The 23,105-nt window shown below is 41.0% G+C and overlaps 1 protein-coding gene across 2 annotated transcripts in view; it reads left to right on the forward strand.

The window, feature by feature from the left end:
• Window positions 1-16,953, forward strand: part of SH3D21 (SH3 domain containing 21) — an 85,459-nt gene extending 68,506 nt beyond the window's left edge. For both annotated transcript variants that reach the window (XM_075264540.1, XM_075264541.1), the window contains exons 14-20: window positions 4,325-4,442; window positions 5,889-5,950; window positions 7,019-7,134; window positions 7,972-8,037; window positions 11,159-11,349; window positions 12,604-12,667; window positions 15,756-16,953. In XM_075264540.1, the coding sequence (XP_075120641.1) occupies window positions 4,325-4,442; window positions 5,889-5,950; window positions 7,019-7,134; window positions 7,972-8,037; window positions 11,159-11,349; window positions 12,604-12,667; window positions 15,756-15,797 (659 nt within the window). In that variant the 3' untranslated portion in view covers window positions 15,798-16,953. The remainder of the gene's footprint in view (window positions 1-4,324; window positions 4,443-5,888; window positions 5,951-7,018; window positions 7,135-7,971; window positions 8,038-11,158; window positions 11,350-12,603; window positions 12,668-15,755) is intronic.
• The last annotated feature ends 6,152 nt before the right edge of the window (window positions 16,954-23,105 follow it).

The following is a 23,105-nucleotide window of genomic DNA, read 5'->3' on the forward strand; positions in this document are numbered from 1 at the left end:
AAGCTGACTCAGAACCAAAGCTATATGGAAGCATAATAGCCATTAGAAAAGGACCGTTTCGTCCATTTTACCCTGCCAGCAAAAGGACGTGGCCGAGTGAATATAAATTCTATTATTAGATGCCATTTAAAGGGTGATCTTTTTTACAGGGGCTAACTTAGGCAAGATGAGTTTCTTTGATACAAATATGTGAATATTCACAGTCAAATAAGAATGTGAAAATCATTGCTTAAATCTAGCATTTCTCAGGAAATAGCGACAGGAAATCTACGTGCTTCTGTGAGAAGGTGTAAGTCATGCACGTACACAACAGTCTAGAAATGACTCAGGCAATATGCACTGAGCAGAAAGCCTTTCATACAATGAAAGCTAGATAAGCATTCTGCAAGTGCTTTCATATGGACAAAATGGTACAGAAAACAAAAAGATAAATCCCACATGTATAATAAATCCTGACTGATGATGAGATCCATATGTGTATCTCCAATGCAATAAAACGTAAATTAAAAACATACCTCCAGTTACATACCTCCATACACATCTTTACTAGAGATGAGCGAGTACTGTTTGGATCAGCCGATCCGAACAGCCAGCACGCATTGAAATGAATGGAAGCACCTGGTACTTCCGCTTTGACGCCGGCCGGCCGCTTAACCCCCCGCATGCCGGCTACATCCATTCATTTCAATGCATACGTGCTGTTCGGATCGGCTGTTCCGAACAGTACTCGCTCATCTCTAATCTTTACATAAGGGAATAGTACAGGTGAAAATGAGACAATTTCTAATATATCTTATTAAGGAGATGTTTCTTTCACTAATTATATTCGGTCTCAAAGATACAACTCTATGGAGCTGGAAGGGGCTGAGCAGAATTGTGCTGCAAATATTTAATTGATTTATTGCCTCATTCTGTGTTTTATCAGCTTCTCCGTTGGAGACTGCGTCGCAAAAACTGATGTAAAATGGCAGAGAGTAAAGTCCTACATGGTGTCCATGCAACCATGTGGACTCAAAAGAGAGAGACCACAACGCAGATGTGAACTTAGCCTTAGGTCCCTTATGTCCAGAGCAATATCCTGCATCTGCATACGTTCTCTAGAGTTCTGTCAATGAAGCAACTTGTTATGTGCCACATTAAAGAAAAGACCATATGTTAATATATGTATTGCCTTGCACTTTTATGAAATTGGAAGGAGCTTACTCACACTGTTCAATGTTTTTTTCCACTACATGTGAATTGTAGGGATATGAAATGATTAGAGATGAGCGAACACTAAAATGTTCGAGGTTTGAAATTCGATTCGAACAGCCGCTCACTGTTCGAGTGTTCGAACGGGTTTCGAACCCCATTATAGTCTATGGGGAACATATAAGGGGGAAACCCAAATCCATGTCTGGAGGGTCACCAAGTCCACTATGACACCCCAGGAAATGATACCAACACCCTGGAATGACACTGGGACAGCAGGGGAAGCATGTCTGGGGGCATAAAAGTCACTTTATTTCATGGAAATCCCTGTCAGCTTGCGATTTTCGCAAGCTAACTTTTCCCCATAGGAATGCATTGGCCAGCGCTGATTGGCCAGAGTACGGATTTCGACCAATCAGCGCTGGCTCTGCTGGAGGAGGCGGAGTCTAAGATCGCTCCACACCAGTCTCCATTCAGGTCCGACCTTAGACTCCGCCTCCTCCGGCAGAGCCAGCGCTGATTGGCCGAAGGCTGGCCAATGCATTCCTATGGGAATGCAGAGACTTAGCAGTGCTGAGCAGAGTTCTGCTCAACTACACCGTGTGCCGGTCAGCCCATCTGATATAGCAGAGCCGAGTGTGCACACTCGGCTCTGCTATATCAGATGGGCTGACCGACACACTCGGCTCTGCTACATCTGATGTAGCACACTCGGCTCTGCTACATCTGATGAGGCAGAGCCGAGGGTGCACTAGGACCCTTATGCACACTCGGCTCTGCTACATCAGATGGCTCTGCCAATCAGCGCTGGCTCTGCCGGTGGAGACGGAGTCTAAGGTCGGACCTGAATGGAGACTGGTGTGGAGCGATCTTAGACTCCGCCTCCTCCAGCAGAGCCAGCGCTGATTGGTCGAATTCCGTACTCTGGCCAATCAGCGCTGGCCAATGCATTCCTATGGATTCCTATATCCACACTCGGCTCTGCTACATCAGATGTAGCAGAGCCGAGTGTGCACACTTGGCTCTGCTACATCTGATGTGCCGGTCAGCCCATCTAATATAGCAGAGCTGAGTGTGCACATCTGATGTAGCAGAGCCGAGTGTGCACACTCGGCTCTGCTACATCTGATGTGCCGGTCAGCCCATCTGACACTCGGTGCACACTCGGCTCTGCTATATCAGATGGGCTGACCGGCACATCAGATGTAGCAGAGCCGAGTGTGGATATAGGAATCCATAGGAATGCATTGGCCAGCGCTGATTGGCCAGAGTACGGAATTCGACCAATCAGCGCTGGCTCTGCTGGAGGAGGCGGAGTCTAAGATCGCTCCACACCAGTCTCCATTCAGGTCCGACCTTAGACTCCGCCTCCACCGGTAGAGCCAGCGCTGATTGGCCGAAGGCTGGCCAAGGCAGAGCCATCTGATGTAGCAGAGCCGAGTGTGCATAAGGGTTCTAGTGCACCCTCGGCTCTGCTACATCTGATGTAGCAGAGCCGAGTGTGCACACTCGGCTCTGCTATATCAGATGGGCTGACCGGCACATGGTGTAGTTGAGCAGAACTGGCTCAGCACTGCTAAGTCTCTGCATTCCCATAGGAATGCATTGGCCAGCCTTCGGCCAATCAGCGCTGGCTCTGCCGGAGGAGGCGGAGTCTAAGGTCGAACCTGAATGGAGACTGGTGTGGAGCGATCTTAGACTCCGCCTCCTCCAGCAGAGCCAGCGCTGATTGGTCGAATTCCGTACTCTGGCCAATCAGCGCTGGCCAATGCATTCCTATGGGAATGCAGAGATTTAGCAGTGCTGAGCCAGTTCTGCTCAACTACACCGTGTGCCGGTCAGCCCATCTGATATAGCAGAGCCGAGTGTGCACACTCGGCTCTGCTACATCGGATGTAGCAGAGCCGAGTGTGCATAAGGGTTCTAGTGCACCCTCGGCTCTGCTACATCTGATGTAGCAGAGCCGAGTGTGCACACTCGGCTCTGCTATATCAGATGGGCTGACCGGCACACGGTGTAGTTGAGTAGAACTGGCTCAGCACTGCTAAGTCTCTGCATTCCCATAGGAATGCATTGGCCAGCCTTCGGCCAATCAGCGCTGGCTCTGCCGGAGGAGTCGGAGTCTAAGGTCGGACCTGAATGGAGACTGGTGTGGAGCGATCTTAGACTCCACCTCCTCCAGCAGAGCCAGCGCTGATTGGTCGAATTCCGTACTCTGGCCAATCAGCGCTGTCCAATGCATTCCTATGGGAAAAAGTTTATGTCACAAAAATCACAATTACACACCCGATAGAGCCCCAAAAAGTTATTTTTAATAACATTCCTACCTAAATAAAGGTTATCCCTAGCTATCCCTGCCTGTACAGCTATCCCTGTCTCATAGTCACAAAGTTCACATTCTCATATGACCTGGATTTGAAATCCACTATTCGTCTAAAATGGGGGTCACCTGATTTCGGCATCCAATGACTTTTTCCGATTTTTTTAGATGCCTCCGGTGTCGTAGTTCCTGTCCCACCTCCCCTGCGCTGTTATTGGTGCAAAAAAAGCGCCAGGGAAGGTGGGAGGGGAATCAAATTTTTTTGGAGTTTGCCACGTGATGTTCGATTCGAATCGAACACATCGAACAGCCTGATATCCGATCGAACATGTGTTCGATAGAACACTGTTCGCTCATCTCTAGAAATGATATGTCTATTGTAGTAAAGTCACTGTCCTATTGCACTTTTCATTATGGTTTTACACTATGTATAATTCCAATGATATACTAGTAGCGTCTGATATGAACTAATTGTGAAATCACTTAATCACTTTGGGATTATATAACATGTAAATATAATATAATGTTGTTGCTAGAGAAAGGTTCAATGTTTGGAGCTGAAACATTTCCTATTTTTTAAAGATAAAGGATTTGCAAGACACAGCAATCTTTTGTTATTCTACTGAGGTCGCAGGCAAAGTTGCCATATGTCCATAGTCTATGAATATCTCTATATGTATATAAAACAAAACAATGTAAGATATTAGCCTTAACACTAAGAAGGGATATACTTTACCCAGTGTTGTTTATGCCAACAGGCAATTTATTATGATGTGATAGCATATAAAATAATTATTACATTACTTGTTTCAGAGCCAAAAGAAAATAAGGCAGAGTCTGCTCCTAAAGTGGCACATCACCCAGGGAAGAAAGCCGCACCACCTCCGCCAATACCGGCCAAGACCAAATCTGGCTCCAACCAGGCCAACAAGTGAGACTTTACAATCATCAAATGCTTTGGCACAAAAATAAAGAGATTCTCACATACAGGAAGATTGTCAACACAGTTTGATCACAATGATATAAAATCAGTTGTTTGCCTATTATAAGAATTGGTGTTATACTGAGTTTATTTAAAGGGGTTTCCCACAAAATACATTTATAGCATATCCACAAGATATACCATAAGTGTCTGATAGCTCTGCGTTTCAGAGATGAGACCTGCATCTATCTCCAAACCGAGCCCCCCAACCCTGTGTACCTCCCTACTTATCCGGGTGTGCGGCCGTGACCTCACTGAGAAGATTTTCAGCTATGGATCGGCTGTAGATGTAAGTCCCGTCTGTGACACACACCTATCTCTAAATTGGGAGCTCCCTGTCTCCTTGCTTAACTACTTATACAGTTTCAACCTTTCTGAAAAGACTTTCAGCTATGGTCAGGCTGTACGGAAAGTGTAGTTCTGAGCTAAGTGGTTTCTGTATTTCCCATATATGTGAATGCGAGGTATAGAAGCAGCACAGAGCAGTGAGCTACATTGTTTCTGTAACTCCCTTTCACTTCTATAGAAGTTACGGAAACAGCATAGCTCAGAGTTATACTTTCTGTACAGCCTGACCATAGCTTAAAAGTCTTCTCATCGCGGTTGCAACTAGATAAGTAGTGCAACAAGGAGTCAGGGGGGGTCCCATTTTAGAAATAAATGTAAGTCCTACCTCTGACACACACCTAGCAGATATTTATGACATATCCTGATATACCATAATTGGCTTTTATAGGAAAACCCCTTTAAGCCAAGGCCCCACACAATGAACCGCTGCCAAAAAACACTGTGGCAACGACTGCGGAAGAAACACATTGTTTTTTTTCTAAGCGTTTTTAACAGGAAGTCTGCAGAGGAAAACTTTTTTCTTTCTCTATTATATCTATATGTAAAATGGCAGCATTTCCATAGGTAACGGCCCCGATAGCTTCAGCGGGGGAACAGAACGGGAAAGCCGATTTCAGCGCACTGTTGGCTTTCTAAGGGTAAGTTCACACGGAGTAAAATGGAGTGTAATTTGGAGCGTTTACGGAGCGTATACGGAGCGTAAACGGAGCGTATACGGAGCGTTTACGTAAACGCTCCGTAAACGCTCCGTATACGCTCCGTAAACGCTCCAAATTACACTCCATTTTACTCCGTGTGAATGCACCCTAACAGTGTATTACACCACATGTGCCCCGAGCACATGAAAGGTTCTCCTTAATGCTGGTTCCTGACATCATTGCGAATATGCAGTGCTTTAGCTAGGGTGGAAACGCTACAGTAAAAAATGTTGTGTATAACAGCTTTTAATTTTGCCCAGGGACACACTTTGTCTAAAACCGGCCCTGATAATGGACATATACACTGATAATAGCAACTGTTAGTAGAACCTTTTGTTTCTTTCCCTAGACCCACAACTGAATCCCAGCCAAAACCAGCAGAAGAAAAGAAGGAGAGGAATAAGGAGACAAGTAAGTTTACCCTGCAGCATGGACTTTGGAACACATATAAAATCATATTGTACCAGTATGGAACTGCAGATGACTCCAATGTCACACTGACTGGGGTCTAGGACGCTGAGATGTGGAAAGCATTTTACTTAAAGGGATTCTACCATTAAAACCTCTTTTTCTGTGGATAAGACGTCGGAATAGCCTTCAGAAAGGCTATTCGTCACTTACCTTTAGATGTGATCTCCGCCACGCTGCTCCTTAGAAATACCGGTTTTTACCAGTATGCAAATTAGTTCTCTCACAGCGATGGGAGTCGCAGGATCATGTTCTTGAGCAGCATTGGGGATGCCCCCATCGCATTTTCAGCGCTGAGGCCTGCCCCCATCGCTGTGAGAAAACTAATTTGCATACCGGTAAAAAACGGTATTTCTAAGGAACGGCGTGGCGGAGACATGTAAAGGTAAGAGACGAATAGCCTTTCTAAAGGCTATTCCGACGTTTTATCTACAAAAAAAGAGGTTTTAATGGTAGAATCCCTTATAGGCTTGACTAATAAAGTTGTGCAGGTAAAAGGAGTAAAAGGATATTTCTGTTTTTAACTTCTGCTGCTAAAGAAAAGCAAATCACTGGATTCCTTACATGTCACAGACAGGCCCAGAAAAGGATACAACACCTGTCCTGTACACAGACCTCATAAATCAATACTTTGTATCTGTGGCCTGCCAGGATAAGAGACACATATTTACTTCAGGTTTACTTGAATTTTTGTTTCCTGTTAAGATTTATCCTATCCATAGGTGACAAATCTTAGACCAGGTTACCAAGTCAGCTGTTACCAACCATAGTAGACAGACCGGGGTTCCTAATCTAGTGATCGTGGGGGCTCCAGCAATATTACCGCTATCAATGAAACCTAATCTGGGAAAAAGTGATCAATAGTATTCAAGGGCAAATTCTCCAGTTATAGCAACAATTTTTATCCACTTATAGCAGCCATGTGTTATACGTTAATATGAATTATTATTCCTTAGCAATCTGTCTAAATATTTCTTTTAGATTAGAATTTTGTTTTCTTGTATAATGCAGATGGCTCAGCTATGGATGGACTCCGAATTTCATCAGTTAAGTTGGCACATCCCACAGCAGACAGACCAAAGATGCAGGGAAAACGTCCACCAAAGATTAAGACGGCATCCTCAGGGGTAAACCAAAATCTTACATAGGAAAATATATACTACTCTTCTAAAACATTAGGCTTTAAATTCTGGAACTGTAGTCACAATTGTGCCAATTGTTATTGAAAAAGTTCACCAAACAAATTAACATCTTAGCCATAGTTTTATAATACAGGATGGGCCATAAGTATGGATACACTCAGGGTGGGACATAAATATGGATACACCCAGATAAAATGGAAATAGTTGCTGATATCATCTTACCATTTGTGGCATACTAGTACATGGTAGGGGGGAAACATTTGAGGCCAGATGACTCCCATGGCAGCCAGCTGAAAAGCCGCCATTTTGGATTCAACTTTACTTTTTTCAATGGGAAGGGGGTCTTGTGACACATCAAACACATAGAGAATTTCACAAGAAAAACAATGGTGTGCTCATTTTTAACGTAGCTTTATTCATTATCGAGTTATTGAAACGTTTGTGACATGGAGCAACGACAGTAACTCACTAAAGGATGTGCTCAAAGTGCTGCCCATTGTGATGAATTGTGTTGAATGCCACAAATGTTAAGGTGATATCAGCAACCACTTCCATTTTATCTGGGTGTATCCATACTTATGGCCCACTGTGTAGTGGGAACAATTAGATTTGATTTGAGAAAGAATTTCCAATGTTGATTAAATAATCTATCTAAAGTGTAAAAAAAAAGAGTATAAATTGCAAATCTGCTTTGTGTGTCAATGAAAGAGATAATATTTGAAGAGAGATAGCATTTCTGAAATATTATTTTTCAAATATTGAGTAATTCCTATGCACTTGCTACCTGCCAATCTATATGACAAAATCCACTTTGCTACGCAGAATGAAAATGTTAGTAATAAAGATGAAGATCAAGTGAATTCCCACATAAAAAGTCCAGTAACTAAGGTATGCATTTTATCTTCTATCATCTGAATCATATGAAGCACATATATCAAGGTGATATAACCCTAAGCTATGTAACATTACACCTGTCAGGTTCACCTGCTAAAGGGAAAGTCTTGTCATGTTCTTACAATAATGCAAAATATATTTTCCCACACTTAGCTTTATTTAATTTGACCTGCGTATCCATGTTGATACCAATAATGAGGGGTCCTCATTGCTGCAATAAGGGGAGCGGTGGTCACATATGTCTAGTTAACCAGACCTCTCAACTTTGAACAATTAAAAAGAGACACTTACAGTGCTCTGGGTGAAAGTTTAAAATTTATTTGCATATCTATATGGTTGCATAGGTTTTTAGTAAAATATTAGCACCAACCATAACTAAATATAGACATTTTAAGGTCTAAAATGCAATTATTTGAGACATGTGATAAGCAAAGAGGGACTTAGGTCAAAAATAGGGACTGTCTCTCCAAAAGAGGGACACTTGTGGAGTACGTTTAATTCCCCTCTACATTAATGTAAGATAGAAGTATTGACAGTTTATTTTTATCAGTTTTATCAGTTATGCAGCAAAGTGAATAATCAAAATAAAAGTCAAAGGGTGCATTCACACTGAGTAAACGCTAGCTTATTCTGAACGTAAAACACGTTCAGAATAAGCGGCGTCTAAAGCAGCTCCATTCATTTCTATGGGAGCGGGGATACGAGCGCTCCCCATAGAAATGAATGGGCTGCTTCTTTCACACCGTGCAGTCCCATTGAAGTGAATGGGGAGTGCCGGCGTATACGGCAAGCTCTGCTCATGCCGGAGCGTACACGCCGGCACTCCCCATTCACTTCAATGGGACTGCACGGAGTGAAAGAAGCAGCCCATTCATTTCTATGGGGAGCGCTCGTATCCCCGCTCCCATAGAAATGAATGGAGCTGCTTTAGACGCCGCTTATTCTGAACGTGTTTTACGTTCAGAATAAGCTAGCGTTTACTCAGTGTGAATGCACCCTAAATCACATCAATACTTGGTGTGACCACCTTTGGCTTTTAAAAGCTTAGCAATTTTTCTAGGTACTCACACACTGTTTTCCAAGGGACTCAGCAAAAAGGTTGTTCCAAACGTCTTAGGGAACAAACCACAGAACTTCTGTGGTTGTAGGCTTCAAGTAATCCCAGACAGACTGGATGATGTTGAGATCTGGGCCCTGTTGGATCCATATGATTACTTCCAGGACTCCTTGTTCTTGTTTACCCTGGAGATGTGTGCAGACACTCATTATTGTTCAGATCTCCAGCCCTTCGGCAAACAAGCTATTGTCTCTTACAGCCAAATATTTCAAGCTCTGACTAATCACTGCTGAGTCGAAGGTCCTCGACGTTGCCTGTTTCTTGGTGCTTTTGTAAAAGAACTTAAGTGGCACATTTTTATGCTTTTGGATGCTTTGACATTTTTGCCTGGAATAGACTTTGCTGATAGTAACATACTGTAGTAACAGTTGATGAGGTTGGATGAAGACACAGGTCCACCAAGTCCAACCTATAACCCTACAGTGGTGATCCAGAGAAAGGCAAAAAAAAACAAAAAAAAACAATAGGCTAATACTAATTGCCCCATGTCAGGGTAAAAAAAAAATCCTGTGTCCAAATTCAGAAATCAGTATAAAACCCTGGATAACCTTCTCTTTAGCAAACATCTAAACCTGTAACTTGTAATATTTATCCATTCAAGAAAGGCATCCATGTCTTTCTTGAACTTACACAATTAATCCACCATCACAACATCCTGTGACAGTAAAAAATCACCCTCTTTGTGGCTGTTGAAATGTTCTTTCATCTAGGCTGTAGATGATGTCCCCTTGTCATTCTCATCTTAATAACCCCAAATTTGTTAATTTGTCACTGTACTCTAATCCACCCATTCCTCTAATTGTCTTGGTCTCTGCACTCTCTCTAATTCAGTTATTTCCTTTGTGAGTACTGTGGCCAGAAATTGGTTGATTTGTATAAAGGCATAACTATGTTTTTGTATTGAGCAACTATGCCTTTTTTGATGTATCCACTTAGCAGCTGCCTGGCATTGATCACTAAAGGAAAGCTTACTGTCTGCCAAAGATCCCCAAATCTTTTTCAGCATATATGTAACTGCTAGGGAACCCAAGCTGTATATGTGACTGCTATGGCACCCAAGGCATATATGTTACTGCTGGAGCACCCAAGGCATATATGTGACTTCTAGGGCACCCAAGGCATATATGTGACTTCTAGGGCACCCAAGGCATATATGTGACTTCTAGGGCACCCAAGGCATATATGTGACTTCTAGGGCACCCAAGGCATATATGTGACTGCTAGGGCACCCAAGGTATATATGTGACTGATGGGGCAGCCAAGGCATATATGTGACTGCTATGGCACCCAAGGCATATATGTGACTGCTGGGGCACCCAAGGCATATATGTGACTGCTAGGGCACCCAAGGCATATAGTATATGTGACTGCTAGGGAATCCAAGGTATATATGTGACTGCTGGAGCACCCATTTCTTCCTTGTTCCAAAATTAGATTATTTGGGTAGCAAAAATTCATTAACAGAAAGGTGAAAATTTAATATTTCACGAAACACTAAAGCTATGCCATTGTGTCATTTCAAGGATGTTATTCTCTATCCACATTTTAAATAGTGTTAGGATGGTTGTGAACATAGCAGTGGATGATGCTTTGGATGCACACACTATCCCTATGACAACACTAACTGTCAGTCACACTTATCAAAAATGGAGCATAAGAAATGTAGTCATCAGGTTTATGATATCATAAGTATCTCTGTTCACGAATAGTTGAAACAATTCTATGTAGAGCTTTTGGTAATTTCTACTTTAAGGGTTTGTCCCTATGGTAAATCCTTCCTGTATATCTATAATAATTCGGCATTATCATTCTGTTGGAATATTAGAAATCTGCTAATCAAATCCCCAACTGTGGTGCAAGATGTGGAGTGTGAAATAATTTGCCATATACTGTATATTGAAATTTACTTACACATAGAACACAGACATTAAATAAATTATTTACAGTGGGGATGTTAACCCTTTGTGCAATCTAAACAATTTTCTTTTGCTGTTCTAGAATACCTCAAGGTTTTCTAACCCAGCTAGTCAAACAAATTCCTTAGCTACAAAGACTCACACCAATACCCATTCAACTTCTGTAACATCCAAGAAGAGCTCCGAGCCTGTAAAGAGTGTTCAAATGGAGGAACTCATGGAGGAAATCAAATCTCTTAAACTTATGATGGAGATACTTAAAAATAAGCACTTGTAAGTCTAATATAAGTGATTAAACTGTGTCTCTACCTGTCGTATCTTTCATAATACAGCATACGCCATATATACATACATATAATTACACTTCATTGTGGTCATACTAGAGTATGTTCCAGGGCCAGTCCTCTCACTCATGACCTGTGTAGCAGGTATAAAAACTGGAGAACTAGGGGACGTGAAAAAATAAATAAATAATTCCCACCTCCCATTACCTCTTTTGGGCTTCCTTATGAAGCTCTCCTGGTGACGACTGGCACTCTTCTGTGACGTCATGATATTCAGTCCTCAGCAGTGGCCCTGGGCTGATGACATCATAGAAGAGTGCCAGATGCCTCAAGTAGGCCCAAAAGAAGTAATGGAAGGAAATTATGATTTTATTTTTACACCTCCCTTGGGCTTCCAACTACTATATCGACCCAACCGAATCAGGGACCTGGGCTGCCAAACCAGAACATGAAATAAATCTTGAGAGGTTCACCCATTTCTGTCTAGTACCCTCTTTACTGTAATCAGTAAGGGACAGTATGTTGCTGGGAGGCAGGGACTCCTAGTATCATACATAACTATACTGCTAGGAGTCCACCTTCCAACATAATGTACCAGCCGGTAAATCCGGCCATGGCTGAAACACCTCTGTGAGCATTGTCATATAGGGAAGGCTGTTAACCTTTTACATATCTGCCTACTTTTGGCTTATAGGTCTAGTGAATAAAGTGACTTAATCACCACTCTGGATAAGTAAAGATTATGCAGTAATTTGCAGTTGCAATGCTTTTTTTCCTCAAAACATGGGGCAGCTCAGTGGTTAGCACTGTTGCCCTGCAACAATAATTGAAATGCTGCAGATTTATAAACTGCATAAACACTTTATGTTGCAGAATTTGTATGTAAAATATTGTCGCCAACCTGTAACACGCTGCATATTTAATATACAGTCAGAAATTCTGCTGCGTAAAATCACCTCCATGTTAAGCACCTTCAGAATAAATCATTGAAGTAATATGCAACACAGAGAAGTTCTTGGTCTTTTCACTGCGCAAGCTTCAATCTGCTGAAAAACCATGTGCTGTACTTGACCATGCAGCACACTACCACTAAACGTATGGAAACGTACGGACACCCTGATACCAGAGCGATTTGTACTTCAGGCGAGATGTACATGTACTGTTATATGTATTAAAAGTAGATAATCATTGTACCCTTATACACAACTGTGCAATATACTCTTTTTTTGGCTTATTTTTGCAGGACAGATATACAAGAAATTAGATCAGAAATCAGTCAAGAGAGAGTGAAACGTTTAGCGCTGGAGGTGAGTTGTAAAACATAGATAAGACCTAGTGATGGATGAACTATTACAATTGCGCCATTCAAACAAATTCATTTTAAAGTGCTTGTAGTTCCATATTCTGGGTACACAGGCATCATATACTGTACGTTAGTATAATGCTCCTGAGATGGGTCATACTTAGAGACTTTGCTTCCAGGGAAGAAGTGCATCTGTAATATTGAATGCGCTTTGAGGTACTGCACATAGGCCATAAAAAGGATATGGGCGCTTGCATAGGCTTTAGGTATGGGTCCACTGTCTGGTACTAGCCACCAATCATCAGATATTGAATGTTGAATATTTTATTTGATACCTATAAAACTGCATTCAATATTTTTCTGCACAATCTATTGTATATATACAATTGCTCTGCTCTAATGTTTCCTTTCTTCGGTCATGTGTATATGATCCTGTGCATAGGCAATCCAGTTTATGATGATCACAGATCTCTGTTAATGTTCATTTTGTCTCCCTTTGACTGTACAATCGTGGAATGGAGATTTGTACAAATGCGATGCCAGTGTGAATGGCACATTCAGTGAGTTAAGGGGATTTAAGAGGTGCAATGCGTTATAGAACATGGACATCATCTGCCACTCTATTTCAAGCAAGCAACAGGTGTCCTTAATCTTTTGTGCTCTCAGTGTATCACACAGCATTGAAACCATGACCAGCAAACCACATGCCATGACTGGTGCTTTATTTCTATTTCTCTATCACTGTGATAATTCATAGTTCTCTTCACATGGTCATATTGTTTCCAGTACTTTTATAGAGCCTAGAAAAAATGCAAAATATGCATTTGCAATATTTTCATAATTAATTGTAACTTAAGTTTGTATTGTATCCATATTTCATCCAAAAAGGCCTTTACTTGCAAGAGAACATACTATTAATGTCAATGAGAACACTACACAAATGACCCCATTGGGTGATTACGGTAAAATCAATTGAGCTATTAACATTTGTCACTTGGCCAAAGAAAGTTCATTTCATGGACACAAACCCTACTATTAAAACACAACTTTTATTGCACTGGATAAAAGTACCGTTGATACTCGAGTATAAGCTGACCCGAATATAAGCCGAGGCCCCTAATTTTACGACAAAAAAACTGGGAAAACTTATTGACTCGAGTATAAGCCAAGGGGGGAAATGCAGCAGCTACTGGAAAATTTAAAAAATTAAAATGGTCTGTTTTTGGGTGCAGTAGTTGCTGGGTGCTGGGGAAGGGGAGGGGGTGTTTTGGTTGGCTGTCTGCCCCTTCCCTGAACTTGAGGACTGGGGTTTTTTCCCCCACGTGGAATTCAGTCTGGCTGAATATAGGGTATCTGCAGTGTTCCTCTTAACCCCTTCCCGACGGAACAGGAGCACTGCAGATACCCTATATTCAGTAGACCGGGCACTTTCAGACACATGGATACCTAATGTGTTTGTGTTTCACAGTGATTTTCTACTTTTGTATGTATTCTAAAGGAAAGGAGTGATTTAGAACTTTCCTTTTTTTTGCACTATTTTATGGGAGATTCTATACATTAATATTGTGGCTGGTCATAGACCCCCCTCCTAAAAAAAAATAAAATTTTTTTTTTGCTGACTCGAGTATAAGCCGAGGGGGGCTTTTTCAGCACAAAAACTAGGCTGAAAAATTCGGCTTATACTTGAGTATATGCGGTAATAAATGTGTTCACATTTGGGGACCCCCGAAACCGAAACTTATACACATTTAAAAAGTGTTATCTTGGAAACCTACAGACCCCATAGACTATACTGGGGTCCGTGCGGTTTATGCTCGATGTCTACACGAAGCATGTGGAGAGAAAAGTCCTGCAAGCAGCCCTTTTCTCTCTGCATGTTTCGTGCGGAAACCGAGTGGAAATCACATGGACTCCATTATAGTCTATGTGATGTGCGGATTTCCAAGGTAACCCTTTTTAAATGTGTATAAGTTTCCATTCGGGGGTCTCCAAGCAGACCTCCTGAATGGAAACCCGAACGCAGATGTGAACTGGGCCTTATATATAAGAAGGCGCATGCTTCCACATAAGTGTGGTGCACCATCTTCTGCACTGGGGGAAGGGGGGAGAGGGGTATTTGCTCCACCTCGTATCACAGAAGTAAAAAAGTTGCACTTTTTTTGTGCAAAACACTGACTTTCACAAAAAAATGTGACTGTCTGTACCTCGTATGCTAGAAAACCAGTATAGAAGGCATAATAAGTCTGCCCCAGTGTGTATTGCATAGAAGGATGGGTATCCAAGGAATGAGTTTTCTAATGTAAAACACCAAATAGTAAATAGCTAACTCTTTCACCTTTGCGCATAGATTTCTTAAAGGGATCCTATCATTGGCTCTAGTGATTTTTAACTAAGCTTTTGTTTAATAATCCTCCCAGCCATTTTTGAATTAGCCTGCTCCTACTGATATGCTCATTAACCAGCACAGAGGACCGGAAGATCACTGAGCACTGATGTGTGTAAACAGGAGGAGCTGAGAGCAGGGAAGGCTTCTGCTGCTCCTGGTGGTGACTCATCAGCCTTCCCTACTCTCACCCCCCCCCCCCCCTGTTTACACACATCGGTGCTCAGTGAACTTCCGGTGCTCTGTGTTGGTTCATTAGCATATCAATAAAAGCGGGCTAATTCAAAAACGGCTGAGAGGATTACTAAACAAAAGGTATGTCTGGAATAGCCTTTCTAAAGGCTATGCAAATATATGCTAGAGCCAATGATAGAATCCCTTTAAGTTTGCATATTTATTTACACTATGTTGAGGGCACTACATGAAAAATGTTCAAGGTTACCTTGTGATTTCCCCGACCATGGCGTGACTGACTAATACAGCCCTCATAATACCAACTAACAGATGGTATATTTAACTTGATAATGTTGGATACCTGATCTCTGCAGAGATTCAGAAGATGGAAATTACAACTACTTTAGATCAAACACAGAACCCAAGACGTGAATAAAAAATCATGTTGCTGATGGCTTATAGAGTACAAGCGTTCAATGTCATGAATATTTGTATGCTGCTGAAATGAAATACTAAACTTTTTTGTGTTTTCTAGATGGATATTGAAAACCTCAAGAAGCTATCATCATCATCCTAAATACAAAAGAAAATTTGGGCTGGTCCCATGAGCATATATAAAAAGCAGCAAAACCACCACCGTTGAAAACTACAGAAAGATAACCGTTATATGACAATGGCAAATGTTCCTGGAGACTTCATTTGGGAATGGACACTATTACAAATATTCTGAGAATAAATATTTTCACTGCTACTAACTTTGACTTTTAAGCAAAGAAAATTTTTGCTATGGACTGAGATGCTAAAAATTTCTGTTGTATAATCCCAATGCAGTTTACAGCAGCAATGCTATTTATTGATACATGTCTAGACCATGATTCTGCATAAAAAAAACTCTCTGTGACCCAAATGTTACATATCCCCTTTCGATAATTTATATCACAGTAATGTTCAGACATTTTGCTATTATACTGGTACACAGTTCTGTACTGAAAAGTAAGAGCAAATTCTGTAATTCTGGATGGAAATGAAGATTGGGTTCAGTAGAAGACTGAACAATGAAAGCTTACGCCACACTAACCTTACTATTGATCCCAAATACACAGTTTGATGAAGGTTTAGTGTCTAGAGATCCCTAGTGCAATGGTTTCTCTCTGTATCCTGGGCTAAACATCACCAATAAAACCTAACCATGCAGACACTTAATTCCTGTCTGTGTACCATCTACACAATGACACAAGACATCTTACTTCTTAATTCATTAGCCAAATGGCAAATACAATATGTCTATCTAGCATAGCTTTGATTTTTAAAGTACAGTAAGTTAACTCCTCCGGTGCTATAGGTGGCTGCACCATATTCTGTCTACACTCATTTTGTTATGTGGATCTTGGATCTATAGTCTCAAAGACACTTCCTACAGACTGCAGTTATACCTTCTGTATACATTTCTGTATCCCTTTTATAATTAGGAAATGCTTCCTTTAAGATTTATTGTGACAGGCCCTAAATGTAAATGCTAACTAGTATAAAGCCTTATTCACACAGCAGTGACACAGTGTCATCACTTCTGCACCAGTTTTGTTAACTGAAAAAGATGGCTGAATTTCATTGATCTTTATTTTTTGACACAACCCACTGATCCGTTTTTAACCAATGTAACAGATACGTTTTTTTTTTATGACCATCAAAAACTTTCAATCAAAAAAATGGACATGTGAACAGACACATTGTAAATAATGGGGTGTATTTAAAATCCATCTACGACAGCTTTCTGGAGTAGGGGGTTGATTATTGTGGCACACATTTGGCGCAAGGCCCTTTCTTGCTTCAAACATGTACCACAACATATGTTCTGGCTGTTATCACTATCATGTGAATAAGGCCTTAAAGAGGACCTTTCATCAGATTGGGCACAGGCAGTTCTATATACTGCTGGAAAGCCGACAGTGCACTGAATTCGGCTTTCCCGATCTGTGCCCCAGGTAAAGCGCTATCGGTCCCAGTACCGTAGCTCTTTACAGTCAGAAGGGCATTCCTGACAGTCAGCCAGGAACGTCCTTCTCCACAGCAGAACCTATCGCGCTGTACAGTGTGAGCTCACACTCTACAGCGCGATAGGCGCTGCTGTGGAGAAGGACGTACCTGACAGAGTGTCAGAGACGCCCTTCTGACTGTAAAGTGCTATGGTACCGGGACCGATAGCGCTTTACCTGGGGCACAGATTGGGAAAGCCGACAATGCGCTGAATTCAGTGCACTGTTGGCTTTCCAGCAGTATATAGAACTGCCTGTGCCCAATCTGATGAAAGGTTCTCTTTAAACATGTCTATTTTGAGACAATAACTTTACACATAGTTAAGGGTCCATTCAAACGGAGGAAAATGATGAGGAATTTGGTGTGGAATTTCAGCACTGAAAATAAGTCTCCCATTTACTTCAATGGGTTCCTTTTTCTCCTAGCAGAAAAAGGAATCCATTGAAGTCAATGGGAGACTTTTTTTCCCACATGGATTTTAAGCGCCAAAATCCTTGCCAAAAATCTCCATGTGAATGGACCCTAAGTGTATAGTACACGAGGCCTGACTACTTTCCAACTTATTGCACCATCTTTATTAATAGTATTGGAGACTCCAATTAAACAAAATCATCTGCAGTTATGGTTACTCCTAGCACGGGGCATTTAATATATACAAAAGTATATACAATATAAACAATGTTTCTTAAACCTTGTAATTTCCTCAAATAAATTGAGTCTGCCCTGAAAACCAGAATAAATCAATACCACCACTTCTGAGAAAACTTCTGCATGTGGACATAGCCTTATGCTAAGGTTCAACGTTGCGAAAACGCAGAGTTTCTGGCTGCTGTGAAAATGTAGGTGAAAAAAAAACCTCTGTGTTTTACAGTACTGAGAAAGTAAATGAGATTTAATTTAATCTCTTCCAAACACTGCAGGGAAAATAAATCTTTGTTAAAGATGCGTTTTTCAAAAATACAGCCAAAAAGTGCAGGAAAATACGTGGCGGCAACGCATTATGTTTTTTTTCCGCAGTGTTTTTCACATAAAATCTGAAGAGTTTTCCTCTCCAGACTTTCTGCTTCCATTATACCAATGTGGAAACCACCAGCGTTTCCGTAGATATAATTGACACGCAATTTGCAGAAATGCTTGAGTTTTTGAAATTGACACATTTTCTCTGTGAATTATTTTTTGCAAAATCCATTTTGCAATTAATGTAAAACATTGTAAATCCCAGCATTTATTCTACATGGGGCCTGGCCTTAAGTGATAAGTGTCTGACTGTGGGAACGATTCACTATAACCTTCCAACTATCCATTGAAATCTGTGCTCTTTTTATGTTAAGAAGTCAAGATGGCGGTCCTATCAGAGATTGCCAGCCTCCTGTCAATAACTCTATGCACAGATAAATGCCAATTACTAATAGGACCATCTCCCTGAGAAAGGGATGATATTTCAGCAGATAAATTACAGGTTTCACTAAATCTTTTCCCACAATCCTATACATCAATCTAATCAACTCCTCCTACTCTATTACATGTTCTACAGACTAGACTGAATTTTCCATGTGACAGGTTCACCTCTAAGTGTAGCTAAACGTCCAGACAACTTTTGATTTTCTGTCAGTGTTTGTTTTATAGATAACTTTTGTAATACACTTTATTAACACATTTTGGATCATATCTATGAAATCCTGCATTTTTTCACTCTTTCCCTTGTTTCTGTATTGAGAGCTATTACTGTGTGCAGGCGTGCAGGGCTGTGTAACATGTAGAGAAAATGAGGGGGGGGGTCACAGTTATAATAATAATTAACAAAATGTTATTTATATAGCGCCAACATATTTCGCAGCACTTTACAATTTTTATGGTTCAAGTACAGACAAAAAAAACATTATAGAGTGATAGCACTTCCCACAATGGGATTGAGGGCCCTGAGTTTATAATCTATTAGGTAGAGGGGGTAACACAAGAGGTAGCAGGGGCGGCATTGCTTGTACAATGGTCAGACAATTTTGTAATAGAGGTGACTGTCACTACACAAACATAAAACTGTATGAGCCGTCACCAGTCGTGTCCTTTAATATGTGGATAGTGCTTGGACATATAAACTTAGTCTGAAATGGCATCATATCATGTGGGGGTAATGTGAGAGCGGGAACGGAGGAGGGTTCATTTTAGGGATTCTAATTACAGTACGGAAGGATTTACATTGTGATAGGCCTGTCTGAAAAAATTTGGTTTGCGCTTGAAGCTGTAGAAATTGAGAGTTAATCTGATTGTCCGGGGTAGAGCATTCCAGAGAAGTGGTGCAACTCAGGAGAAGTCTTGTATACGAGTATGGGAAGTTCTGATAATAGAGGATGTTAGTCTTAGGTCATTGCGTGAATGGAGAGCACGGGTTATATCTCGGAGATTAGAAAATGTACAGATTTGCTTTTGATATCAAGTGAAAGAGGAGATTCTCATGACACTGAGATTGTAGTGCTCTCTAAATTATTTCCCAGGTGTAACTGTTTGAAGTGACTCTCCCTCCCCTCATTTTCTCTACGTGTTACACAGCCCCGTACTCCAAGCCCGTACTCCATACACAGTAACATTCGATGTAGGCAGAAACAGTTCTCAATTACAGAAACACGGAAAAAAAGTGAAAAATTCAGGATTTCACAGAAAGGATCCAAAATTTGTTAATAAAGAATATTACATTACATAAATTTATTACTGACACAAATAGCCAGAAAATCAAAAGTTGTCTGAATTTTAGCTTATCCAATGATTCCCAAACATTCACAAATGTCGCCATATTATATTTATTTGTAATTAATCCTACACATAAATAAATGGACTAGAGATTGATAAAGGGATTATCTATGTAGAACCTGTTATAAAGAAAAGTGTTAGATATTAGTTATAGGAAATTTGTTGGATCTCAAATGTAATGAGACTTACATGAATAAACTTTTGCTAGAAAAATAGGAGAGCAGATTCTGCAGTAAAATCTATTTTTATCTTACAATGTTTCTATAAGAAATGTGATATTCAGCTAAATTGAAACCAGTTGCTATTGATGAGACAAGTTTCGTACATAAGCCATACAATATATATACAATATACAGTATATCTATCCTGTGTTTGGAATGAATTTTCTCCCACTGTAAAACGTGCAATATTACCAATAAATGTATTGATATATTTATTCAAGTGTAGTACTTTGAATGGCTTAAGTGGGAGTATATTCAGTAAAGACTTCTGAATATAGGGGAGAGCTGTCTTTATCACTACCATGGACTGAATGGGATGGCAGGCTATTATTGTCGCTAAGTTGCACTGTCACTTCCTTGGTCAACCACTTCTTTATGTTGACCAGGCTTCAGTGAGGACATGATGTGTTAGGGTATAACCACTGCTGCCATGGCTGTAGCCAGAGGGGTGAAGGAAAGGTCTGCGTCAAACATGACCCCAAGGCAGCGGGCATACTGCCTAGGAGTTATAGTAAGGCCTGAGACTGCAATGGATATATCAGGGACAGATCTATTAGATGGTGGAAGCAGTAGTAGTTCAGTCTTGGAGAGATTTAGTTTCAGATAGAGTGAGGACATTATATTTGAGACAGCAGAGAGACAGTCGCTGGTGTTCTGTATGAGTACAGGGTTGATGTCACGGGAAGATGTGTATAACTTTTTATTGTTTCTTCAAAAGGTCTGGGAATTATCCAATCACCGCATTCCTTATTCTTTACTCTTTTGTATATTTGATGGGATACACAGATCAGACTTGCCCATTATACAGTATTGCAGTGTTCAACAGAAATGAAGGTGCAGAATAAATTAAGTAGCAAACGTGGGATAAAAACATTGATGGCACATGCTCTAGGCTTTTAGATGATGTAACATATTAATATGTGTATTAAAAAAAAAAGTAGTATGGCCATGCCAGTGAATTGTATTAACTAACTTTCCCTCACTATTCTGTCCCTACACTGCCTGACATATCCTCCTGACACATCCACCGGAGGTATTTCAGGGGTCTTTATTTGCGAGGCAAATTGTACTTTTTATTGGTACAATGTTTGTATTTATGACTTTTTGATCACTTTCTATTGCTATTTTTTTGGGAAAGCGAGGACTTCCTGGATGCCATGATCGCTATAACACAGCCCGGTATCGGGAGTAATGCCTCAGACATACAGTCCTATGAAAAAGTTTGGGCACCCCTATTAATCTTAATCATTTTTTGTTCTAAATATTTTGGTGTTTGCAACAGCCATTTCAGTTTGATATATCTAATAACTGATGGACACAGTAATATTTCAGGATTGAAATGAGGTTTATTGTACTAACAGAAAATGTGCAATATGCATTAAACCAAAATTTGACCGGTGCAAAAGTATGGGCACCCTTATCATTTTATTGATTTGAATTCCCCTAACTACTTTTTACTGACTTACTGAAGCACAAAATTGGTTTTGTAACCTCAGTGAGCTTTGAACTTCATAGCCAGATGTATCCAATCATAAGAAAAGGTATTTAAGGTGGCCAATTGCAAGTTGATCTCCTATTTGAATCTCCTCTGAAGAGTGGCATCATGGGCTACTCAAAACAACTCTCAAATGATCTGAAAACAAAGATTGTTCAACATAGTTGTTCAGGGGAAGGATACAAAAAGTTGTCTCAGAGATTTAACCTGTCAGTTTCCACTGTGAGGAACATAGTAAGGAAATGGAAGACCACAGGGACAGTTCTTGTTAAGCCCAGAAGTGGCAGGCCAAGAAAAATATCAGAAAGGCAGAGAAGAAGAATGGTGAGAACAGTCAAGGACAATCCACAGACCACCTCCAAAGAGCTGCAGCATCATCTTGCTGCAGATGGTGTCACTGTGCATCGGTCAACTATACAGCGCACTTTGCACAAATAGAAGCTGTATGGGAGAGTGATGAGAAAGAAGCCGTTTCTGCACGTACGCCACAAATAGAGTTGCCTGAGGTATGAAAAAGCACATTTGGACAAGGCAGCTTCATTTTGGAAACAAAAATTGAGTTGTTTGGTTATAAAAAAAGGCGTTATGCATGGCGTCCAAAAAGAAACAGCATTCCAAGAAAAACACATGCTACCCACTGTAAAATTTGGTGGAGGTTCCATCATGCTTTGGGGCTGTGTGGCCAATGCCGGCATCGGGAATCTTGTTAAAGTTGAGGGTCGCATGGATTCCACTCAGTATCAGCAGATTCTTGAGAATAATGTTCAAGAATCAGTGACGAAGTTGAAGTTACGCCGGGGATGGATATTTCAGCAAGACAATGATCCAAAACACCGCTCCAAATCCTCAGGCATTCATGCAGAGGAACAATTACAATGTTCTGGAATGGCCATCCCAGTCCCCAGACCTGAATATCATTGAACATCTGTGGGATGATTTGAAGCGGGCTGTCCATGCTCGGCGACCATCTAACTTAAAGAGGACCTTTCACCACTTTTGGGCACATGCAGTGTTATATACTGCTGGAAAGCTGACAGTGCGCTGAATTCAGCGCACTGTCGGCTTTCCCGATCCGTGCCCGGTGTAAAGCGCTATCGGTCCCGGGACCGTAGCGCTTTAGTGTCAGAAGGGCGTTTCTGACCATTAGCCAGAGACGTCCATCTGCCTCGCGGCGCACTGTCAGCTTTCCAGCAGTATATAACACTGCATGTGCCCAAAAGTGGTGAAAGGTCCTCTTTAACTGAACTTGAATTGTTTGTCCAAAATACCTTTATCCAGGATCCAGGAACTGATTAAAAGCTACAGGAAGCGACTAGAGGCTGTTATCTTTGCAAAAGGAGGATCTACTAAATATTAATGTCACTTTTCTGTTGAGGTGCCCATACTTTTG

Source organism: Leptodactylus fuscus, chromosome 2 (genome assembly GCF_031893055.1).
Source record: "Leptodactylus fuscus isolate aLepFus1 chromosome 2, aLepFus1.hap2, whole genome shotgun sequence".
Taxonomy (NCBI): Eukaryota; Metazoa; Chordata; class Amphibia; order Anura; family Leptodactylidae; genus Leptodactylus; species Leptodactylus fuscus.